The sequence below is a fragment of the Euleptes europaea genome, chromosome 16 (assembly GCF_029931775.1).
Source record: "Euleptes europaea isolate rEulEur1 chromosome 16, rEulEur1.hap1, whole genome shotgun sequence".
In the NCBI taxonomy this organism is placed as follows: domain Eukaryota; kingdom Metazoa; phylum Chordata; class Lepidosauria; order Squamata; family Sphaerodactylidae; genus Euleptes; species Euleptes europaea.
The window spans coordinates 45868894-45891902 of record NC_079327.1 but is presented as its reverse complement, the minus strand read 5'-3'; the positions used below and the strand labels follow the sequence as shown (position 1 = coordinate 45891902).

General features: G+C 41.0%; 1 protein-coding gene across 1 annotated transcript; it reads right to left on the bottom strand.

Moving 5' to 3' along the window:
• Positions 1–642: 642 nt before the first annotated feature.
• On the bottom strand, positions 643–1702 carry LOC130488401 (protein ABHD13). Its single transcript, XM_056862064.1, has one exon. The coding sequence runs from the start codon at positions 1654–1656 to the stop codon at positions 643–645; it is 1014 nt and encodes a 337-aa protein (XP_056718042.1). The 5' UTR covers positions 1657–1702.
• Between the last annotated feature and the right edge of the window lie 21307 nt (positions 1703–23009).

The following is a 23009-nucleotide window of genomic DNA, read 5'->3' as shown; positions in this document are numbered from 1 at the left end:
CTCTCCTTTTAAACTTTTGGCTTGTCTCCCTCTTCTGGCCTGGCATTGTTTAATTTCCCCTGCACTGCTGGAGCCTGCCAAATGCCGGACAAAACTTGCGTGAGTGAGCCATCTGCTACTCACACTAATGCCAAAATGGAGGTAGGGAGGGTCCATCCATTTCTGTCTGTATGAGTAATCCAATCTATGTATTTATCGCAGGTGATAATGCTATTACATAGTATATTTCTAATAGTATTTTTAAAAGCACACATACATAAAGCAAGTTATTTAGATGTATCCAATCTTAGATAATCTGATTTGCACAATTGCATTGCTTTCATGCATGACTAAACTGCTTTCTCACATCCACTCCCACCCTGCCACCTGTCTGTTGCCTCTTACAATTCTAAAAAGATAGAGAGTCAAAAGGGGAAAGTTTCAGATTATTGAGTTAATGCTTGCTACTTAAGTGTGTCTTTGTGCCTTCAGTGTCTGTCCATGAACCAAGCTAATCTTTTTTTTTTTTTATTAGACTGCTCCGTGTTTTAATTTCACTCTTGAGATAGGTACAGACATAATACACATTTGAAAATGGACATCCTTCACCACTTTTGCACAAACCCAGGTACAGTGCAGTTCTCTCAGACAGACAGACCGGAATCATATTATCGTTACATTAGATGCCATTTTCGTCATTTCTTCGGGAGAGTGACTCTTCATCACTTCCTTGATAAACTGTTCAAGTGCCGTGAAATAGCCTTGGCACTGCCAAGTGTCATTGTGAGTACCATCGGGAAATATCGCCAATCTTTTAGTCCGGGCGGGGGAAAGTTCATAAAGCTGCTTCATCATAACTGGAGGGATCAGCTGGTCGGAGAGCCCAGAGATGAAAAGGGAAGGCATCCTGCACTGAGAGATTTTTCGGTAGGACAGGAACTTGTTTTTATAGCACCACAGAGGAAGGTATCTCATGGGGAAGAAAGAAAAGAGAGTGCTGGCCATGTGCGGGATGCTGAGGAACGTGTTCTCCACCATGATGGCGGAAATCCTGTGAGAGTTCTCAGACGCCAAGTGAATGGCGACAGCTCCTCCCAAGGAACGGCCAAAGAGGAAAATCTTTGTCTTATCAAGGTCGGATCTAGTCATCACGTAGTCCAGCACGGCCTCAGAATCTAAGTAGATGCCCTTTTCGCTTGCTTCCCCTTCGCTTTTCCCATAGCCGCGATAGTCAACCAGCAGCAAGTTTATTTTCAGGTTCACCAGCATCAGCAAAGCGTTTGGCAGCCTGTGACCGATATTCCCCGCGTTCCCGTGAAAGTAAATGACGGTAGGTGAAAAGGTGGAATTGTCCCCCGTGAAACGAAGAAGGATCAGATTGAGCAGCACACCGTCTTTGGTTCTGATGAAGATGTTTTCATGCGGGATGCCGGTCGGCATGGGGACATAGAGTCGCGACGAGGAGGGCTGCTCGGGGAAGTAAAGCAGCACATCCTGGAACTTATACAGTATACCTGCTATAGATAAAAATATTAACAGAGGTAATATCATGCCTCCGTATAAGTGAAACGTTACTATCAGAGGTAGGAGAGAAATACGGCAGAGACCCCAGGACCACGACGCTAGGGCTAGCAACCACCTTTCAACGAAAGTCCAAAGCATCCATGACCTTTCCATTATAGTGGTCAACTAATCTTCAGCCCATATGAATCCTCATCCTCCCCCGGCAAAGACGCTTCGGCGGCCCAGACCGGGGCGGGCTTCTCCAGCCCGTCGGCGGCCCCGGCTTCTTTCCTCCTCCTCCTCTCCCCTCGGAGCAGGAGCGCCTCCGCCAACCGCCACCAGGCAAAGTGCTTCCGCAACAAGGCCCAACCAAGCTAATCTTGTAATTGGAACTTGTAATCACTTCTCACATAGATGTTGCTGACTGCACAGGCATCTAGAAAAACTGTATCTTTAATCTGAGAAAAGTACCTAGCAGTTGACCAGTAATTATCTTAAATTTACAAACATTCTCCTAAAGTATGGTCAATTAACAAAGCAGTGTTTCTGGGTTGGATCTAATGGTTCCCTTCTTCTCTGAGGAATCTCAGTGGAAAGAATAGGTCTCTTTGAGCAAAGAATAGGTCTCTTTGAGCAAAGGATTACAGTAATAGAGAACACCACTTGCCAAACCCCCTTGGCTTACTATCTTACTAGCTTACCTGAGGTCTATTTAGGAAGGTCTGGCCGATGTGTTGGTGGGAGTAATGCCCTGGTCACCAACCAGTCTGCCTAGCAAAGAGGGTTTCTCCCAGCCAGAGGACATTGTCAGTCCACTCTGCGTATGCCGAGGTCCTGGATTAGTGGGAAAATGGGTTTTTCTTCCAGTGTTGAGCTTTCCCAAAATGCCCTTTAAATAAGAGCAAGATGCCCACTCCAGTCCCTAGTCATACAGCAGGGCAAGCTGCACTTCTGCCTACAGCCTCTTCCCTTTTTCTATTGGCTGCTGCGAAGCTGTTCCCGCACACTTCTTTGGGAGGTGGAACAGGCACTAGGAAAGGGTCAGGGAGCTGAAGGAAACTTTTAAAAATCAAATTTCCCATTTCCTATTGACTTTAATGTTTAATGTTAAATATTCAGAAACACTGGATTAAAAAAAAGGTTCTGAATCTAAATTGTGAAAATTCCAAACCTGAATTCCAAAATACAATATTTTAGTTGATGTACATCCTTACTGAATAATTTATAATTTGTTTTCCTGAATTACTCTTGCTCTTTTTTTTTTTATACCTTTCTTTTCATATCTTGCTTGGAATGCACAGCAAGGGATATCCAGAGAGCTCACACATTGCATTATTCAGTGGTATTTGCAAAAACACTAGCTTTGCTATGTATATTTTTAACTCTCTCTTTATTACAATCTTGTGATTCACTCTGGGGTTCTGCAAAGGTCAACTGCTCTCTAGCGGACTTCCTAATTCTGATAATAAGGATCTGTACATCAATATTTATTTGATGCTGTGCAGATTTCCTCTTAGGCTACTTCCTTAGCATTATGCCCATGCTATTAATCCTGATTGACATTTTTGTTACAGCAAAGGCCTGTTTAAATAGGAGCCTATGTGTACTGAGTGCAGTGCAGCTACAAATATATAGCCATCAGTCATAAAAATACTTCACATGTTTAGTTTAGTCTGAACATGAGCCATTTTGTTAGAACTCCATAATATTTGGATATTGCTCCATTGCTGTCTGTTCCTTCTGATTCTTTATCCACTGAAAGGCTAGTGAATAAGTAGGTATGTGGGTGTCCTTACATGGTGATTACACATTAAGTGAACTACTTTTAATTCTCAGTGTGTCCATTTTTTACTCATTCATAGACATGTGTGATGTGTCAGGAGCCTCATGGATTCAGAGGTTTCCTGATGTAAGGGGGCTGAGACCAATCACCACCCTTCTTTGCAGTGGTGGACTCCACTACCATATCTGATTAAGGATTAGGCAAGTTCTATGTATCATAAAGGAAAGAACAGAGGCTGAAATCCAAAGGGTGAAACTGGACCACTGAAAGGGGTCTGAAGGTTCCCAGTTCCCAGCTCCTTATTTACATTACCTAGTTCCTTATTCATGAATCCAGCAATAAATATTGAGAATAATTGCATAAGCTCTGCACCCCAAAATAAGGCTTGGACCACCACATATCTTACACCCCACATTCAGGGCTATCCAAGTGGACCTATGCTGTTTTCTGGCCCAAAACCTAGTTCTTGTGCCAGCTGCTCCAAAGCGGAGCACCGCAGAACAAATGAATCACCGATCCCCAGAATGTGGGGATGACCCAGTTTATAGAGAAGCCTATGTATCTGGTCAAGTTGTCAGCCAGCTTCAGCTTTATGTTATTTCAGCAACTGCCTCAGTGCAAAGTATAAACCCAGGATGAATCTCTTCCCTTTGTTTCATTCTTAATGATGCAAGCAGAAACAACTAGGCATGCAGAACCATTATGGAATTCTGGAACTATGTGTCTCTCACATTGGTCACTGAGCTTATACTATCAGTAAAACATGATGGAGGGTCCAGATGAATATTGATCCATTTTAAGCGCTGCTGCCAACCCTCTTTGGTAGGTGATCAATTTTACAGCTGATCTTTTTTTCAAGCTCTGATCTCCTCTGTTCTACTCAGTAGTACCTTCACCGAAATCTACTCAACAATATTATCAACAATTTAACAGCCTGTAAAGGGTGAGTTCACTGGATCAAAGCAAATCACTTTATATAAACAGCTCAACCACTTTGCAAACTCATTCATAATTTGCAACGTGCTATACAATCTACTGGAGCTGTATTGTATGGTGCATATCCCAGGGTAAAGCACACAGTTGCACAGCAGTCTTTTGTAAAGTGTTTGGCTTTGATCTACGAAAAGGTTAAAGCAGAAAGTGCCAAAGCAGGATTACAGTTGAACATCAAAAAGACAAAATAATGACTACTGGGGAATTACTCAACTTTAAGATGGCTAATGAAGAAATTGAAATTGACTTTCTATTCCTTGGCTCCATCATCAACCAAAAGGGTGACAGCAATCAAGAAATCAGAAGGAGATTGAGACTGGGAAGGGCAACTATGAAGGAACTAGAAAAGATTCTTAAGTATAAGAATGTGTCAATGGCAACCATGATCAAGTTAATTCATGTCATAGTATTCCCCATTACTATGTATGAGTTTGAAAGTCTGACAATGAAGAAAGTTGAAAGGAAGAAAGTAAATTCCTTTGGAATATGGTGTTGGAGGAGAGTTTTATTAATACCCTGACCTGCTAGATCAACTCAAGCCTGAACTGTCCCTAGAAGCTAAAATGACTCAACTGAGGCTATCGTACTTTGGTCATATTATGAGAAGACAAAAGTCACTGGGAAAGACAATAATGGCAGGAAAAGTTGAAGGCTGCAGGAAAAGAGGAAGACCCAACATGAGATGGATTGACTTTAAAGGAATCCACAGTGTTATGCCAAATAGAGGGGTCTCCTATTATTGGAGGAAATTAGCTAGGAGACTGGTAGAGCTTTGAGAGAGGTTGGCATGGGGAATCTTTGAATCTATTTTTATGTGAATGAATGCATCAGTGGCAAATGTTCCCAATAAAAAAGCTTTTTGTATACACACTCACAGGAAAACACACAAATCCTGCTACATACAAGAACTAGGAAAATAAAGGTAGGAGAGGGTGGACACAAGGATTAGAGGTTCCCAGGGGAAAGTATATTTAATGTTTCAGGGAGAGAGGTCTAGAGAGAGGCAGCTGCGTGGAACAAGTAACGCCCAGTGTTTCTTGTAAGGAAAGTGAAGTAAAATTGTACACCCAAGTACAGAGCTCATGTTTTGGATCCATGGGGGAAAAACTAGCAATTTGCCATGGCGAATGGGTAGATATTTATACCCCAAAGAGGAGTTGGAGGTATGGTGTCACTATGCCTGGCAATGTCTGGTAATAGCCTGTATTGGCTATAGATTTCCAGATGAGGGTTACGGTAGGTCTGGGAAACTATCTGCCAGGGGAAGGAGAGGGTGAGTCAGAGGGCTTGTTGAGTTTGTGTCCATTCTGATTCTCTGAATGGAGTTCTGCCTCTGATGAGATTACTGAGCTGTACCTTATCTGCTGCAGGAGAGTGCTAAACAAATGCTGAAGAAGTCTGTCTTTTGTCCTTTTATTTCCAGGTTACACCTGGCGTCCTCTCAAGGGGAAACAGGCAAACAAGCCTGAACTTGCCCAGTTGGCTCTGTAGCTTGGCACACAAGGTGGGTTCCAGGAGACCCCTTTTGTCTCTGGCTGTACAGCAGTGTTCCATTCCCTGCACACTTGCTCCGGCCCTGAACACCTTGCCTGGTATACCAGGGTAGCCTAAAGCTGTCAGGTTGCCACAACAATGGCCCTCAGTTTGCAAGACCTGAGTAAAGCTGTTAATGATAGGTTGTTTTGGAGAACATTGATTCATACAGTCGCCATGAGGCAGAAGTGACTTGACAGCACTTAACACACACATCTTCAAAGTAAATATGAATATGACCTAGACACCAGGGTATTTAAAAGTGTTTTTATAATTTTAAAACATTACTAGTATAGCTTGTTCCTCTAAATGCTTTGGGTACTGTATTTATACATTTAATATGGAAATATTTATGTTTTTCTGAGTGGAATCAAGGCTTACTTTTAACAGCTACGTAAGTGGTTTGTGCATAGCAACTTATATAGATAACAAAATGCTATCTTGTTGAGGCAAGAACGATATTTGTAATCTTGCAGTCTGAGAGCCCTGCTTTAACGGCCTCGAGTTTTAATTAAGAAATTTAATTTCAAATTATAAGGCAATGCGGGAATGAAATAGAAGAGCATGAGCCTTATTACATATTGTTATCAGCAGCCCAGCAGGATTCCAGTCTGCATTAAATATGAACAATGGATAAGTTACAGGATATTGCCATTCACTGCATTCAATCAAAAGGCAAGCATTTTGCACTTACCTGATACTGTGATTGTTGGTGGAGGTGGGGGGGGAAGTCCTTTGCAAGCTCTTCAAAGTGCAGAGAAATGTAAGAACTAAAGTGTACTGATTAGTAGGCTCAAAAAAGGCTAACATGCAATTTGTGTTCTTTTTATGTAGATTAAATGCATTCATTGTGGAATCACAGAGCTTAGATTCTCAGCAGGGATTCATGGGGTTGAGTATCAGCCGGCCACAGTCAGCCGTGGAATGGCAGGGCGGCAAATTCTGCCATTGTGCATTAGAAACAGTCATTTAATCTATTTTAATGGGCAAGAAACCCATGAGACAGGCTTGCATTAAAACCAGCAAGTTAGCTAAGACATTGAAGAAAAGCTGTAAATATTTTTTTGAGATAACACTTTGAAAGGTTATTAATGAGGCTGAAATCCTCTCAGCAGTCTCTTTAACATGTAGGTACTAGCTAGCTTTGAAATATTCTGTGCCCTTTGGATCACAGGAAACTCATGAGCGCTTAAAGCACTCAGCACCAGGTCATGCATGAAATAAACTAGGCAACAATAAGACATCCTTTTCTCAGGCAAACAGGATGGGAATTGAATCTGATCCCAATGGAAGAACAGATAAGTTGTGGTGCTGAGAGACAGGGAGGCATCAGGGAACGTGAAGCCCAGGCATAAGGCTGAGGCATTATTATTGTTATTTTTGCCATCACGTTGCCACCAATTTATGGGGATCCCATAGGGTTTTCAAGGCAAGAGATGTTCAGAGATGGTTTCCCATTGCCTGCCTCTGTGTAGCAACCCTGGCATTCCTTGGTGGTCTCCCATCCAAATACTAACCAGGGCCAACCCTCTTTAGCTTGTGAGATCTGACAAGATTGGGCTAGAATCATGACAAGACTAGCAGATCTCCCTGAAGAAGACTCTTGGCAAAATGCTTAGGGAATTTTGGGAATTTTAACTAATAATTTTTGTTGCTTTATTTTACACCATTGACCTTGGCCTTATTTTTTATCTCCTGAATAATCTGTTCTACATTCTCCAATTGACCTCCAATTAATACTACATAATGTAGAATAATAATCTACACAATACATCTACAGAATAATCTACATAATAATTTACTTGATTTTGTTCACCAAAGGCAGATTTCCTTATATTGCATACTTTTATATATCTTTTATATGTTTGTTTCACCTTTCATGGCACACATCTTCTTACAAATGTGTGTGTGTGTGTGTGTGTGTGTATGTGTGTGTATATATATATATACTTCATTACATGATTCTTGAACACAGCTATGATGTGTGGTTGTATAATTTCTTTAACTCTTTGAACAGAAGCCTCTACAAACCAAGCAAGATATTTGTGATGTCTGGCTTGTATCGTTCACTGTTGCTATAAAATGATGATCAACCAGTTCCCCTAAGCTGGTTGCCTCAAGTCTAGTTCATTTGCCTCCACAGGAATTGGTCAGATTCATTATTGACTGGTCACATGGACCATCCCATCAGGTTACAGTCCACCTGACTGTAGCTTGCTATTGGAGGACCCTATGTCTAGGTCTAGCCATATCCAGGTCCTAGTTGCCTCCTCCTGGACAGCTCATTCTTCAAAGCCCTCCTACTATATAGGTAGCAAAGATTTCACCTCTCTCTGACTAGATACTTGGTTTAGCTGAAGATCATAGAAGCTGCCCTTTCTTGTCAAATACATTCAGGGTCTTGTAGCATTATATTCCAATGAATGCTATTTTATTTCTAGCACATTTTTACTTGTTTGAAACCTAATAAGCTGCCTTATCTTCTTGCAAAGATGAGACTTTTGGGAAATTTCACATGCTCACAAGTTCTTGGCATTTGAGAAACAGATTTGATTGCCCTTTACCATTTTGCCTGAAGCACACAAAATGAAAAACTTCTGAAGCAATCATTTATATGTCTTTCCAATTCAGTGAAGCACTTCTGAATTTAGCCCAGAGTCCTCTGACACTAGCTGCTTGCTGTTATGCCACCATTTGCTTGAACAGCAAAGAAGGCACCGTTTAAATCAAAAGCGCTACACAGTTTTGTCCACTGATAGTTAACCTACAATGCCCAAATGTGCAAGGCTGAGCCTTCTCATAGGATTTTCACAACTTTTCCTGAGCCATCGTGTAACATTAAGAAGGGAGTATACTGTTCTTTCCATGGTTGGGTGGTAGTAGTAATTGCTTATGGTTAGTCCTTTCAAAACACTCAAAGTAGCTTATGTGGGCTTCAGGTGGTCACCCATGCGGACCCTAACCAGGATTGGGCCTGCTTAGCTCCAACAATGAACAGACTCCTGTGCTCTCAGAATATTCTCTGGAGCCTTGTGATTATGTTGGTGGGCCCTGGAAATACAGGCTGGTTTGAACTGTTTGAACACTATGATTGAAAAACTTGTTAGTTATGAGTTTGAAATCATGGTTGTCAAATGAATTTAAGAGCTGAAAAAACAGTAAGAAATATTCTGTTTAGAAAACCATAATCAAAGGGGTACAGGCAGAAAAACTAGAGCCCAATTGCCCATTTCCCCGTACCCACTGGCCTTTGAGGTGCTGGTGTGAAACACTGGGGATTGCCAGGAGGTTTCCTGTGATAACAGAAGAATTGCAGCTCTAGAAGATAGAGACAGGATGGAGATGAATGGAAAAGTGTATAAAAGGCTAGGATCAGACTTTGCTCTCTGAAGTTCTAAAACTTCACTCTGCCCCAAACCTAGTCCTAACTCGCCCCCTCTTCATGCTGCTTGCAAGGCATTCATGTTTTGCCTTTTTGCATTTTAGACTTTCATACTGTTTTATAGTCATTCTATTATTTAAGTGGGTTCTTGATCAAACCAAAGCTGGACTCTCCCTAGAAGCTAAAATGACTAAACTACAAAGACATACAAATATCATGCTGTGGGGCAGACATATGAGAATGTAAACACAGATGTAACGATGACCTTTTATAAAGATACATTTCCAGCTCTTTCTTCTTCCCCTGTTTGTTCGCATTATATTTTTGTACTGTAAGCAGCTTTTTGTCCCCATCGGGGAGGAAAGTAGCATATAAAGTGCTTAATATGTTTTTTTCCAAATAAACTATTGTTTTTCACAATGATGTAACAAAGAAATGTCTAGAAGCTTTCAATGTCTTCTTGCTCAGAGTTAAATATAAAATAAGTTAAAGAAATGGATTCATAAGGCAACCCTCTACCAATTTGTGTTTGGATCCCAAGTGGATTATCTGTAATTTACAACCAATTTAAACAGCATTAACAGTCTTCTCCTTATGGGAATTGGAATTTCCATCCTACCACTGAATTAAACACCAATTGAATTTTTTTCTATAGGGGTATAATGCTCCTTGAAGCTTGTTTGAATAATAGAGCACTTATTCATGATGAACATGGGAACAATGAGGCCTCTGAATCTTTCAAGCAAGAAGTGAGTTAAAGGGTTATTTCCATTATTGCCACTGTAATCTTAAAGGTAATTACTCCAGTCTAAGCCCATTCATTTCAATGGGCATAAACTGGAAAAACTCTGCATAGGATTGCACTGTACAGGTTTGTGGGCCCATCTTTCCATATTTTAACCATTTGTTCTAACCGAATCTCTCTCCTACAATGCAATCCCAGTCATTCATGAGAAGATTTCCTGAGTATGGTCAGGAGAAACAGATGGGCAACTTCCCACCTTCTCCAATGAGAAGCAGACTGCAGCCTGGAAACAACATTGTATTCTGACCCTTTACAGAACATCATTGTGGAACATGTCACTCCTTAGTGGCTGTGTCAGTCAGTACAATCCAAAGAAGGATGGGGGCACAGGAAATTAAAACAAAGCAAATTACTAACTGTATTGGCCCCTTTGTCTCATATATATGGGATTAATAATTGATTTTGGAAAATAGGGTTCTTGTTATTGCTTCTAGGGTAAGGGTTTTTAAAAAAATGATTTGGAACTTCAGTCAGAGAAGTTAGCCACATATCCCTTCAATTGCCCACTTTTATTGATGGAATTCATTTTAGTACATTCTGAGAGAAATCCTAAGCAGGCCTACTCAGAATCCTTCTCAGGTTTAGTCAAAGAGGCTTTATCCCAAAAAAGTGTTCTTAGGATTGTACTGTTAACAACATACATGTGAGATTATGGAAATATTTGGATGCAGATGAAGGTTTGTATATTGGGACATTTCTTTTCCTCAGGGAAAGTCATATTTTATAACAAATTTATCAACCACTGGTTTCCATTGTAGGGATGACAGCCTCCGGGTGGGGCCTGGGGATCTCCTGGAATTACAGCTCATCTGTATCAAAGAACAATTTCGTGCTTTCTTTTACGAATTGTACAAAAGTAAGTCAACTATAAAAGATGTAATGGAAGATTATATAAAAACATCAAAAAGGAGTAATTTTTGATAGATGAAATGGAGATACTTAATCAAAGTATATCAATACAAGAAATTACACAAGTGATTGCAAACTTGAAACTAGATAAGGCACCAGGACCAGATGGACTCACAGCAACGTATTACAAATGTTTTGAAGAAGAAATAGTCTTGAATCTTCAGATACAATAATGAACAATATAACCAGAGAAGGAAAGGCTTCAGCCTCTTGGCAGGAAGCATATATTTCACTGATATTTAAGGAAGAAGGAGACTACTTATTACTGCAAAGCTATTTCTCTTTTGAATGTGGATTATAAACTTTTTTGCCGCCATTCTGGCAGAAAGACTTAAGAAGATAATTACCAAGGTGATACACCTGGATCAAACAGGATTCATCCCATGAAGACAAATGAAAGATAATGTTCGTTTTGTTCTGAATGCAGTGGAATTTGTTAAGAAGAGTGGGGGGGGGAAGCAGCTTTTATGTTTCTGGATGCAGAGAAAGCTTTTGATAATATTTCATGGGTGTTCTTATTGAAAACTTTAAAATCTCTCAACTGTGGTGAGAAATTTTTAACTTGGATTCTAACAATGCATTCCTGAGGTGGGGAGTTGAAAGTTCTCTGGAGGTGGTGTGACCCCACCAGCAGTGTAAGTGGCCTCTTATAATGGAATAAGAGGCATTTACTCTGACAGCAGGGGCAGTTCCGTCAGCGCCTGGGCGCCACAGAGCTGAACACCACTCATCCGATGCCGCAGACTCTCCGGGACCTAAATCCCAGAAGAGAATTGCGACGCCAGCATGGGGGGCGTTCCCAGGGCATTCCCAGGGGCGGAGCTGATGGTAGTCGGCTTCCAAAGCCCCTCCAGCCCGGGATCACCCTCTCCAGCAACAGCGTTGCTGTATCAGGTTTTCAATCAGACTTTTTTCAATGGGACTTTCCCCCCATTTTTGAATATTTACTTTTAATAAGGGGGGTTTAAGCCATGTAGTGGCTGGGAAACCTCTTTGGAGGTGCTGCAGCGGTGCTTCAGCCATGCCATCCCCAGCTGCTGCAATGCTCTGGAATGAGCTCTAAGTATCTATTCTAAACAAAAAGTAAGGTTTCTGATAAATGGGAAACTAACAGAAGAGATATCTATTGATAAAGGAACAAGGCAAGGCTGCCCATTATCACCTCTGTTGTTCAACATTGTCTTAGAAGTGCTGGCAAACATAAACCATTCAAGGATTACAAGTAGAAGGAGAGGAATACAAGTTGAAATGTTTTGCTGATGATCTGGTGCTATCCATTATGAATCCTCAAGAATCATTGAGGCACCTAATGGATATAATAGAAAAATTTGGAATTCATTCAAGTTACAAAATAAATAAAGAGAAGGCAAAAATAATTTTAATGCACCTGTCAAAACAAGAGGAAGACATAATTGATTGATCACAGGATGTAAAGTGACAGAAGAAGATACAACATATGTGGGCATCAAAATATCTGGCTATAATAAGACTCTTTTTAATGATAATTATACAGTAATATGGTCCAATATAGAGAAGGACCTGACAAGATGGTCAAAATTTCATGGCTGGGAAGTATCTCAGCTTTTAAAATGAATATCCTGCCCAAACTTATTTTTTTTACTCCAAATGCTTCCAATCTACATAGAAGAAAAGACCCTGAAAAGTTGGTATTAACAACTAAACAAGTTCCTATGGGATGGCAAGAAACCTAGAATTAGATTGAAAATACTGCAAGATGAGAAAAGAAGGGGCGATCTGCCGTTACCAGATTTGAAACTGTATTATCATGCCACCAGTCTGGTTTTGATAACAGAATGGATTAAAAATCCTGGATCGGATCCAATGAAGCTGGAAAGTGCTGAAATGAGAGAAGGTCTACACTCTTATCTTTGGACAGGAAAACCAAGAGAGGGGAAGAAGTAGAAAACTGAACATGTAACCAGTGATAGTTTACTGAAGATTTGGATGACAAATAAAAAGAGACTAGGTCCTACCCTGTCACCATTTATGTCGCCAATGGATGTCTATTATGACAAGGCAGAGAGAAGGCAAAATGATAGTATAACAGACCCGGAAATGATCAATGCATGTGGAGAAATTAAATCTTGGCAGACAATCAAGGAGGAGAATAAAAACATACAATGGCTTATTTATTGCCAACCGACATCAAGACTACAAAAAGACTGCTTAGCAACTGGTAAATTGCGATAGTTAACGGAGTTTGAAATGCTGATTACAAAAAATAAAGATCACCTGCTGGAGAAGATATATAATCTGTTACTTAAATATGATACTGAAGCAGAACAAATCAAACCCTGCATGGTGAAATGGATGAAGAACTTCATAGGGGAGACTATGTTGCAGCAATGGCAGCAGTTATGGACCAAATCAATTAAATTTACAGCAAGTCAGTCCCTGAGAGAAAATTGGTAGGGTATGTTTTTCCACTGGTACATTTCACCAAGGGATATTCAGAAAATGAATAAGGAGTTAAGTGGTCACAGAGTGGACTTTCTACCACACATGGTGGACATGTAAGAAGATCAAAAGGTTCTGGATAGAAGTGCATTCAGAAATGCAGAAAACATTAAAAGTGAAATTTTTGTTGGATTCTTAACAGGCCATTCCTGTGCCGAAAGGACAATAGTCCTCAGGAGGCCAAGAAGGGGCTGCACCAGCGTCTGGGCCCCCTGCGCCAGCACCTGTGCAACTTATGCCACCCATGGTGGCACGGACGCCAGTGGGGGAGGAGTGCACGGCCATTCCAGGGGCATTCTCAGGCTGGTCGAGGGAAGGAGCCAAGTTTAGGCAGTCTCCTAAACCCTTTCAGCCCGGGAATGCCCCCTTTGCCCTTACTTGCACTTATGCCACCTTTTGAGGTGGTGTAGCCCCGTGGAACCCTATGGAGCAGTTCCATGGGGCTTGCAAATAAGGGCAAGGTTTTGGCTTCAATGGGGTGGGAGCAAAACCTCCTTTGGAGGCAGCATGGCTGCTCTCTCAAGCCACTGGCACAGCCCTCCCCCTCAGGAATGGGCTGTAAAAGCATGTTGTTGGGAATGCTACTGCCTGATATAATGAGGTCTTCAGAAGAACTGGTGAGATACATGATTACAGTGGGAAGGGCTGTTATTGCATCAAGGTGGAAGTTAGAAGAATGCCCATACATTGAGGACTGGAGAAGCAAATTAGCAGAATATGCAGTGATGGCAAAATTGACAAATCTGGTGAACAAAAGATCCAGTGAAGACTTCGAAAGAAAATGGGAATTGTATTACCTATATGCTATGTAAGGCTTGTTTAAATAGCAAGAAGACTGTGTAGTTTTTCTTTCCTCTTTTAAGGATCTTGTATTATATAAGATAGCTGTTAGAGAGGATGACTATGAGTTGATATATGAACAAGGTGGTTAATCACCCCCAGGGAAAATACATAAGGTGGTAATCATTATTGAGGTATGGGGATGGGGAGATATGAGATAAAAGTACAGCATAAATACTATGATTGCAAGATTATTATAATAGGACTGTTAGTAATGATCAGTATATTAGACTTTTCACGTCAGATGAATTCATAATGAAATTAAATGTTTCAACTGCACCCTGGTAAAGTATGTAAGGGTATATTATAGTAATTGTAAGTGGTTATGTTTGTATTATGGTATGTTGTGAATGTAGTATTGAAGGTATTGTATGTTTATTGTGTAGTATATAATGTGAAAAATAAAAACTTATTAAAAAAAACACACTGGAATATGAAAGGTAGATTCTAGGGTAAAAATGTTGCACTTACTGTCAGCTTTATTTTTTAAGAAGCAGAGGGGGAGGCACTCAAAAGAATTATCCAAATAAGCAGTTTGAGTCCCAAATATATTCTAGGGAAAAAAATCAAGGATAATATTTGTTGTGAAAGGCTAAGCACAAAAGCTTTCAAGCTCCTTGAAACATACTCTCCAGTGACTGGTCATTATTCTTATCTTGCAATTATCACAGCATTCTTTACCTCCCCACAGAAGCCCAGACGCCACGTACAGGGATTATTCCTGCTTCCCCCACCCCCAGGAGCAGCCAGTATAGAGTGGATTGGATTGTTTAATTTCTTTGGGAAGAGCATAGAGCCCCAGGTTGCCCTGGCATGATATGGTGTGTTATGATGCACTCAGCAATGCTGCCTTAAAGCAACAGCAACGAGTGATTTCAAAGGGCTGTGAGAGCCTCTGCATCTAGAAGGTGGCTTGTGTTTTCATGTCCGATCCATGGCAGTCAATCAATCAGACACTAAAGGCTATTTATGTATTTACAAATCAGCATCTTGTTTTTCTACACATTTGCAGATTACTTTGTGGTATACTATACACTACAATAAGATTCAAGAACATGGTGCTCAACTTTTACAAAGCAAGACAAATATCTCATCTTTTAAAAGGCCAAGAGAATCAGCCATGTTAGTCCGTTGTAGCAAAAACAACAAAACATTCTACTTGCACCTTAAAAACTAATAGTAGCAACTACAAGTAATAACTAATAACGATAACCATGAGATATCATTAGCTTCTCTGGACTAGATCTCACTTTATTAGATGCATGATGATGAAGTCATGGCATGTTTGTGTGTATATGTATAGTCAATGTATTTGTGTGTGTCAGCGAGAGATGGTGTAGGAAAAACAGGGCCATAACTGGGGGGGGGGGGTTAGGAGTGCAGCTGCCGCCCCTGTAGCATGCAGAGAGGGTGGCAGAACTACCCAGCACAGAGGTGCCTGTTCCTCCTGTAGGAGAGGCAGATCTGCTGCCCTCTCTGTATGCCACAGGGGTAGCTGTTGCCCACCTCGCCCCCTAGTTACAGCCCTGAGGGAAAACAAAGCAAAACTATAAATAGTGGATATGTGTGTAAAGTGTAATTAAGTCTCAGCTCATTTACGGCAACCCCGGCAAGGGACTTTCCTTTTTCCTTTTATCCCTTAGAAGCTCCTTGATCAATTGATCTTGAGCAGCATATATCTAGTGTTGAAGGGATCTAAGGACTGAAACAAATCTTGCCACTGACAATGTAGCCTTGGGGTACCTATCTCTTAGTAAAAAAGGCATTATGTCAGTCACAGAGGCATTGGATTTGTATGTCAAAAGGGGGAAAATATAGTGCAATCGAAGTTCCTCGTCAAAGCGGCATTCCAAAAGGGCATGGGCTAATGAGTCAATAGAGCCAGAAGAGCAAGGGCAGATCCTGTCTGAATATGGTATATTCAGAATTCTGCCCTGCATTACCATAGAAGGGTTAGCATTCAGTCTAGCCAAGCAAAAAGCTCTACAAAGACGAGGAGTCGTCAGATAATATGTATAGGCAGGCAGACCACGTGGAGGGGGTATTTCGAAGAACTGGGATGAACAGATGCGACGAGCATGAAAAGTAGTGCTGTTATAATCGAGCTCTTTAATGCGCTTTTTAATTTTGGTAAAAGCTTCAGTTTTCCCAAGATCTAATAACATATCCTGCGAGAAGCCCAACAACGACAGTTTCTCATCTAAGATTTTTTGCCATGAGGATTTAAAAGGGTCATGCTTCAGAGAAGCTAGGAACCCCTCAGTGCTAAAGCACAGTTTAAGGTGTAGTTTAAAGGCGGCCAACCAAGCCCTCGCTTCAAGTGACATTTGGCCAAACATAGGAACGAAGAGTAACACCAGCAACACATCGAGGGGCATTTAGGAGTTTTCGTAAGAACTGAAGCAGTGGACGATCTATAGATTCATTGATGACTGTTATCCAGATGGCAACACCAAAGAGGATAATTGGGGTAATTTTCAGATTAAAAACCTGAATAGCCCCTGGAATATATTTGCCACCTTTGGTGTGAAAAAAGTTGACAATAGCACCAACCCCAGGTTTAATTTTGTTGGACACTGCTTTTTGATGGGCATTCCAATTTAGGTTATGGGTCAAGAGACTTTCAAGGTGAGTGAGAAGCAGAGATGGTTGCTATTGTCTTCCTCTTAAGAGTTTTCCTTGGTGGTCTCCCTTCCAAGTACTGACCCTGCTTAGCTTCCAAGATCTGAAGAGATCTTGCTGCCTTCCCTTCTAGTGGATACATATGGCCATTAAAAGCAAGTGGCACAGTTTGTGACATTTCTATGTAAATTATTGTTCAAGGGTGTCCTCCTTAACAATGCAGGGGAGGGAATGAGCTTTGGATAAAAGTTACTTTGTGGAAATGAGGTTTGAGACAGTAGCACTTACGGAATATAAACAGCACAATAACCAGATTGATTAATTGATTCTCTATCCGGAATATTAAATTCTAAAAAAATCTATATCCTTTAAGTAATTATTAGAACTAATCTTATTGTCCAGAATCAATTATTAATTATGAAAGTAAGTACTAGAACTGACTTTTAAAAGCCTCTAGTATGAAAAGATTTTAAGATGAGATGCATATTTAAGGAACCATGCATTTTTTAAAAAGTGGTATTACTGTTAATTAAATATCTGAAGAAGTGAGCGGTGACTCATGAAAGCTCATACCTTGCCAGAAATTTTGTTAGCCTTTAAGGTGATACTGGACTCTTGCTCTTACTGTTAATTAAATACTAATGTTCCTTTATTTATGCAGGCTTGACAGAAAAGAGAACACAGAGTAAGCAAAGTAATTTGATTATGTGTATTGTACATGATTATGTGTATTGTACAAAACAAAATACAGGTTCTTTTGGAGACAGGATCGATTTGGTATTTCTCAGAGGCAGTCTCTTAATGATGAAATTGGAATTGACCACAAAAGCTCCATATTACTTTCTGTGATGATGCCTCCCACATTAGCTAACAACATATGTCATTGCTGTAACAATTCTGGGTGTGACATCAACAGCCAGCAGCAAGGCAGCCAGTTTGATGAGTGGTCAAGAGGAGTGGTATTTCACTTGGGAGCAAAAGTTTCCATTGGGCTCCTTAGACCAAGCATCACTAACTTTAACAGTTACCACAGTGAGCTTTCTGGATACAAAGGAACTACGCGCCAAACGTAGTGGTCTACTTGGCTGCTAAAGGGAAGTCAACCTAGAAATTGGGAAGTCAACCTAGAAATTATTGATCTATCCCACAAGTAGAATGACCACTTTTCAGGGTTGGGAACCAACAAGAGATACTAAGAGTTAATTTAAAAATCCATGATAAAAGGGAGAAGGCATGGAAAATCTTCTTCATCAAGATAAATTCTGTGAGTCTTTCCATGGTCACAATAACTCAGTTCAATGGTGTGTGGCCTTCATAAGCCTTACCACTACAATTGGAGGTGGAAAAAGCCATTGCTGAAGGCTTGGCAGCCTTTTGAGAATTGTGAGGTTCTACAGAGATGCAGTAGGAAATGAAACTGACTCATGCCCATGGAAAAGAGGAGGCTGATGTAAGCCGCTTTGAGTCCCCTTTGCGGAGAAAGGTGGGGAATAAATGAAGTAAATAAATATAGAAACAATTTCAGTATGTGCACAGAGTTGTTCGATCCTGGCCAATTCTCTTGGATCATGACACAGAATGAGCTGTTACGAAGGGAAAGAGAGGAACACAACATAAGGTTGCTGTTTTTAGCACAACGATAAATCCATGTGCCTTTTTCGTGCCTTGCAATGCAACTCTTTAAACTTGGTAGTCAATGATGCTGCTAAGTGTTGTCTGGAAGCAACTAGTTTCTTCAGTTTGGTTCAAAAGATCTATAATTATTTCTCTGCAATGACTCAGTGTTGGCAAATTCTAATTAGCCATGTATCAGGCATAACTGTTAAGCCATTGAGTCAAACAAGGTGGGAGAGTCAAATCAATGCTTTGAAACCACTGAGATCCTCTGTTGAAGAGAGATTCCAGCAGCTACAACAATATAATTCCCTATTTGGCTTCCTGTATGATATATACAGTATCAACAAAAAATCTTCTAAAGATGTACTTTAAGCCCTGCAAAAATCTGGAAAAAAATCATTGATGTACAATGGAAATAAATATATCGAAGCTGAAGATCTGTGCTGTGAACTTATAGCAATAGCTCGAAGACTTCCAAAGTCTTTGCCACCACAAGGAGTACTTCTCTTCATACTCTAACCAAAACTGTTGGATAGTTTGCCCTAATGCTTCTGTTTCTCTATGGATCCTACTTCACACTTCCAGTGTCAGTGGCAAGTGGTGAACGCAGTTTCTCTGGCGGCTTCTCCCCCCGGAATGCCCCCCTGCACCGGCACGCCTCTCTACTCTGTTGCCGGCGCCACAGAGAGGCCGTGCTGGCGGAGGGGAGAGGGAAGAGGTGTGGCTCCGTGGCGCTTGACCTCCCCACTAGCGTCAATGCATGTAAACTCGTGATTACATGCACTTACGCCGGCGGCGGGGTCAGACCGCCTCCTAAGAGGTTTTGCCCCCCCCCCCAGGAATGGGCTGTTATTCTCACATTTTTTTAAAAATTAGCAATTTCAAGTTTTGTGCTTTCATTTTTTCTACAAGACATCTGTTTTTACAAATTGGCTAGCAATTGGGGGGCGCAAGTAGCTAGCTTTGCCTAGGGCACAAAAAAGCCTAGCACCGGCCCTGCTTGGGGCTAGAAACTGGCCTTTCCCCTCTGCTGATGGGAGAATCCGATGCCGCAAGACTATACCACAGAGAGGATTTCTGTGAAGAGAAGAGGCAGAATTCAGGGGACCCCCCCCCCTGCATTCAGTATGGTTTGATGTGCAGTTTAGAAGGTGGGGGCTGATCCAGAATTTAAGATTCAGGCTGACGGTGATAACATCTAGTCCCAACTCGGGTTTAAGGAGAGTTCAAAAGCATAGCTCAAAAGTGGCTTCTAAATACTTTTAAATAAATAAGCTTTTTCTGTTCTGGTAATGTGCCAGAAAGCAAATCTGAATTGTACTTGAAAGGGGTTGTGGAGGCAAGCAGTTTGTGCTTCATGTTGTGTCTGCTTCTTGGTGGTGTCTAGAACTGAACTTGCACAGCTCTGGATTTGGAGCACACCCTTTTCACCACAGACGGAGTTCTGCTATGGAGGTTGCAAATAAGCACAGAGACCAGAAAGTGTCAGTCATTCATGCTTCCTGTTGCTAATAATGTCTGAAGCCGCCCTCTGAGTGTTTGTAAACATTATTAAGGAAGTTAATATTAATTGCTTTAAGCTCCCCAATGAGATAGGAGGAGGAAAATGTTCTTTATATACTAAGGGGTGTTTACATTTATTTACAAGTAGGAATAAAAGTGACATTAATTTCAAATAGCTTCAAAGGAAAAGCAAACTCAAAAAGCATCGGCAGTACAAGTCAGTGATTTAAAAGGGACGGGGTGGGTGGGTGGGGAGGTGATGAAGCAAAGTCAAGCATCTGTCACTATAGCAACCGCCCATTGCTCTGACACAGCAGTAGATTCCAAAATGATATGCAAGCAGAAATATGCCGCAAGTTAGAAAATAGGGACTCAGGGCTTTCCTTACAATTAGATGTAACTGCAAAGCATGTAAAAAAAGAAGCTAGAGGGTGACTAGAGTGACTCATTGCTACTTAGAAATGTATTTAATGCCCATACATAATTTTAATGGCATTGCTTTCACGATTAGAAAAAAAGGGGGGAACCCTGCCATATTGTACACATAGAAATTATACGTACAAGATGCAGTTTTATAACTGCCTGTCTGGAGTGTTAAAGTATTAATTGAATAATAACTAAGGCAGCTCTTCTATCTAAATCTTGGTGTGGTGTTTTCTTTCTTGCTTTGCATGAATAATACAAACAGATTTTTGCAATTTGTACTATTGTGTATTTAATACATTGCAGAATTCTAAACATTTAAAATTCATATGTGAATTAGTGAACTAGAAATATATAAAAACACATGCTTAGATGGGATATGCATGTGTCAGCTACTTGCATTGTTAATGTTGTTCCTCATTTAAATACCTAAGTCAATAAACGGTTACTACTCGAGATCAAACATATTGGTGTGTGGGTTGGAGGGGTCTGTTTGTTGCCCTTTTCTAGGGGTAGGGGAAGCAGCAGCAGCTGATCCAAAGTATTGTAACCTCTCTCAAAAAGTGTGACATTAATATCTGAAATTTCACAGTGTGACATTTGACATTTACAAAATAAGCTGCTTAATTCCTTATATCAAGAATAGAAAGGGGGGGGGTTGTAAAGAAAAAATATTTTCTGTATTAACAGGGAGTCTTGTAGCTGCTTAAAGACTTGGGGCACAACTAGGGTTGTGCAAAAAAGAATTCAGTAAATTTCAGGTTCGGGTTTATTTGGCCCAATTTTTTCCAGAAATGAAGCCTCTACTTGGGGCAACCTTCAGTTTCAGAGCAGGTTTTCGGAGGTGTGGGGGGGTGATATCGGAGCCAGCCGAAGTCTTGACCACAGGGGCTGTCTGAAGGAAATTGCTCATCTGCATGGATGAGGAAGTCTCCTTCAGAAGCCTGGTGGTGTAAGCAGCTGTTGAAGCCAGCTCTTTTTGGTGGAAGGGTATATCCCTCCGGACAGGACTGGTGAGCCCCTTCTTTTAAACAACCCTTATGCTTTATCCAAATTAACCCACTGAATAGTGATGGATGGATGGTGGTGTGGTTGGATGGTTGATCAGACCAAGTTGGCTCCGATTACACGATCTCTACATCAAAAGGGCCCCAACTATGGAGTCCTAACAAAACCACTCAAAGACAGAAAAATGGGAGAAAGCACAGAGCCGTGCATCTGAGCAAGGGCAAATAGCCGAACCCGATTTTTTGGGAATCGCTTATTTGGTTTCGGGGAGATCCCCAGGTTTTGGTGTTCAGTAAATCCAAAACCTGAAAATTACCGAAATGGCTAATTTTAGGTTTATTTTTTGGTTCGGGTATATCAATATGCACAACCCTACTCCTGTCCCTCCAGAACCAAACTCTCTCTTTTTGTCAGTTGATTGTTGGCTGTTAAACTGCCTTCTTTTTTTCTCTTGTCTCATTCCATTCCATTCAGCCTTTCAAATCTGATTCGGCCAAGCCGAATGGGAAGAAAAAATGACAGAAGCTTCTCCTGTCCATCACAAGTACAAACTGGAAACAGGAAATATCATTTATTGATGTGTATATAAATCCAGGAGGATTTATCTGCAGCCTTTGATACAAAGGACCATGTCAGCTTGCTGAGAAAGAAAGAATTTGGTTTCAGGTGATGTGTGTTGGATTTGTTCAAACCATTCCTCACAGACTGGACTTAAAGGGTTGCCGTTGGAGACCACTTATCATATATGTGGGACCAATCCTATGGGGTTCCAAAGGGGTACAATCCTGTCTCCCATGCTTTTCAATCTCTATATAATACCCTTAGGTCAAATCATTCATAGTTTGGGGATTGCTCAGTTCTTTATATCCTTACTAAAATCTCCCAATGATAGGGTAGAGGCCCCGAGTCACTGCCTGGGTGTTGTGGTTAATTAAAAAAATTTAAACTAAACCCTGTAAAATGGAAGTAATGCTGGATGGGAAGGCAGAGATCTTGAAGGACTTTGTGCTCCCCACTTTCAGTGGGGTTCAGCTGACCCTTGCTGATTCAGTTGAGTTTAGGGGTTATACTGGATCCAACATTACTGCTGGAAAAGCACTTTAATGCAGCTGCAAAAAACAAACACAACACTTTCTTCCAACACAATCTAGCCTATAATATGGCCCCCTACCTTGAAATGGCTAATCACCTGGATCCATATGACTGTATCATTGAGACTTGACTACTGTAATGCACTGTCTGGGAGGTGGCAAACCCCCCCCCCCCCTCACTCATCTGCTCCATATGGACTTACTGGCCCAGTACAGGCCCTGCCTTCCCCAGGCTCCACTGCCAAATCTACATCGCATGTCTAAGAAAATGCCTTTTTATTAAATTTTATTTACTGCACCTTTCTTCTTGGCTGAAGATGGCTTTGTCTACTAATCTGAGAGACTTTGATGCTACCTCTTTGAGATTTTACTCTTGAAAGGTCTTGCACTGCTTCAAGGTACAAACACAACCTTTTCGTAACTGTGATGCTTACTGATCAACAGCATAGTAGTCAGACGCCATAACCAGAGGACACTGGGAGGAATTATGTCATTCTTATAATTTTCTGTTTATTGGGAACTGCCAGGAACAAAAAGCAG

Bases quoted from the DNA above. Each gene is read 5' to 3' on its own strand.
- LOC130488401 (XM_056862064.1), bottom strand. From the start codon at position 1,656: ATGGAAAGGTCATGGATGCTTTGGACTTTCGTTGAAAGGTGGTTGCTA.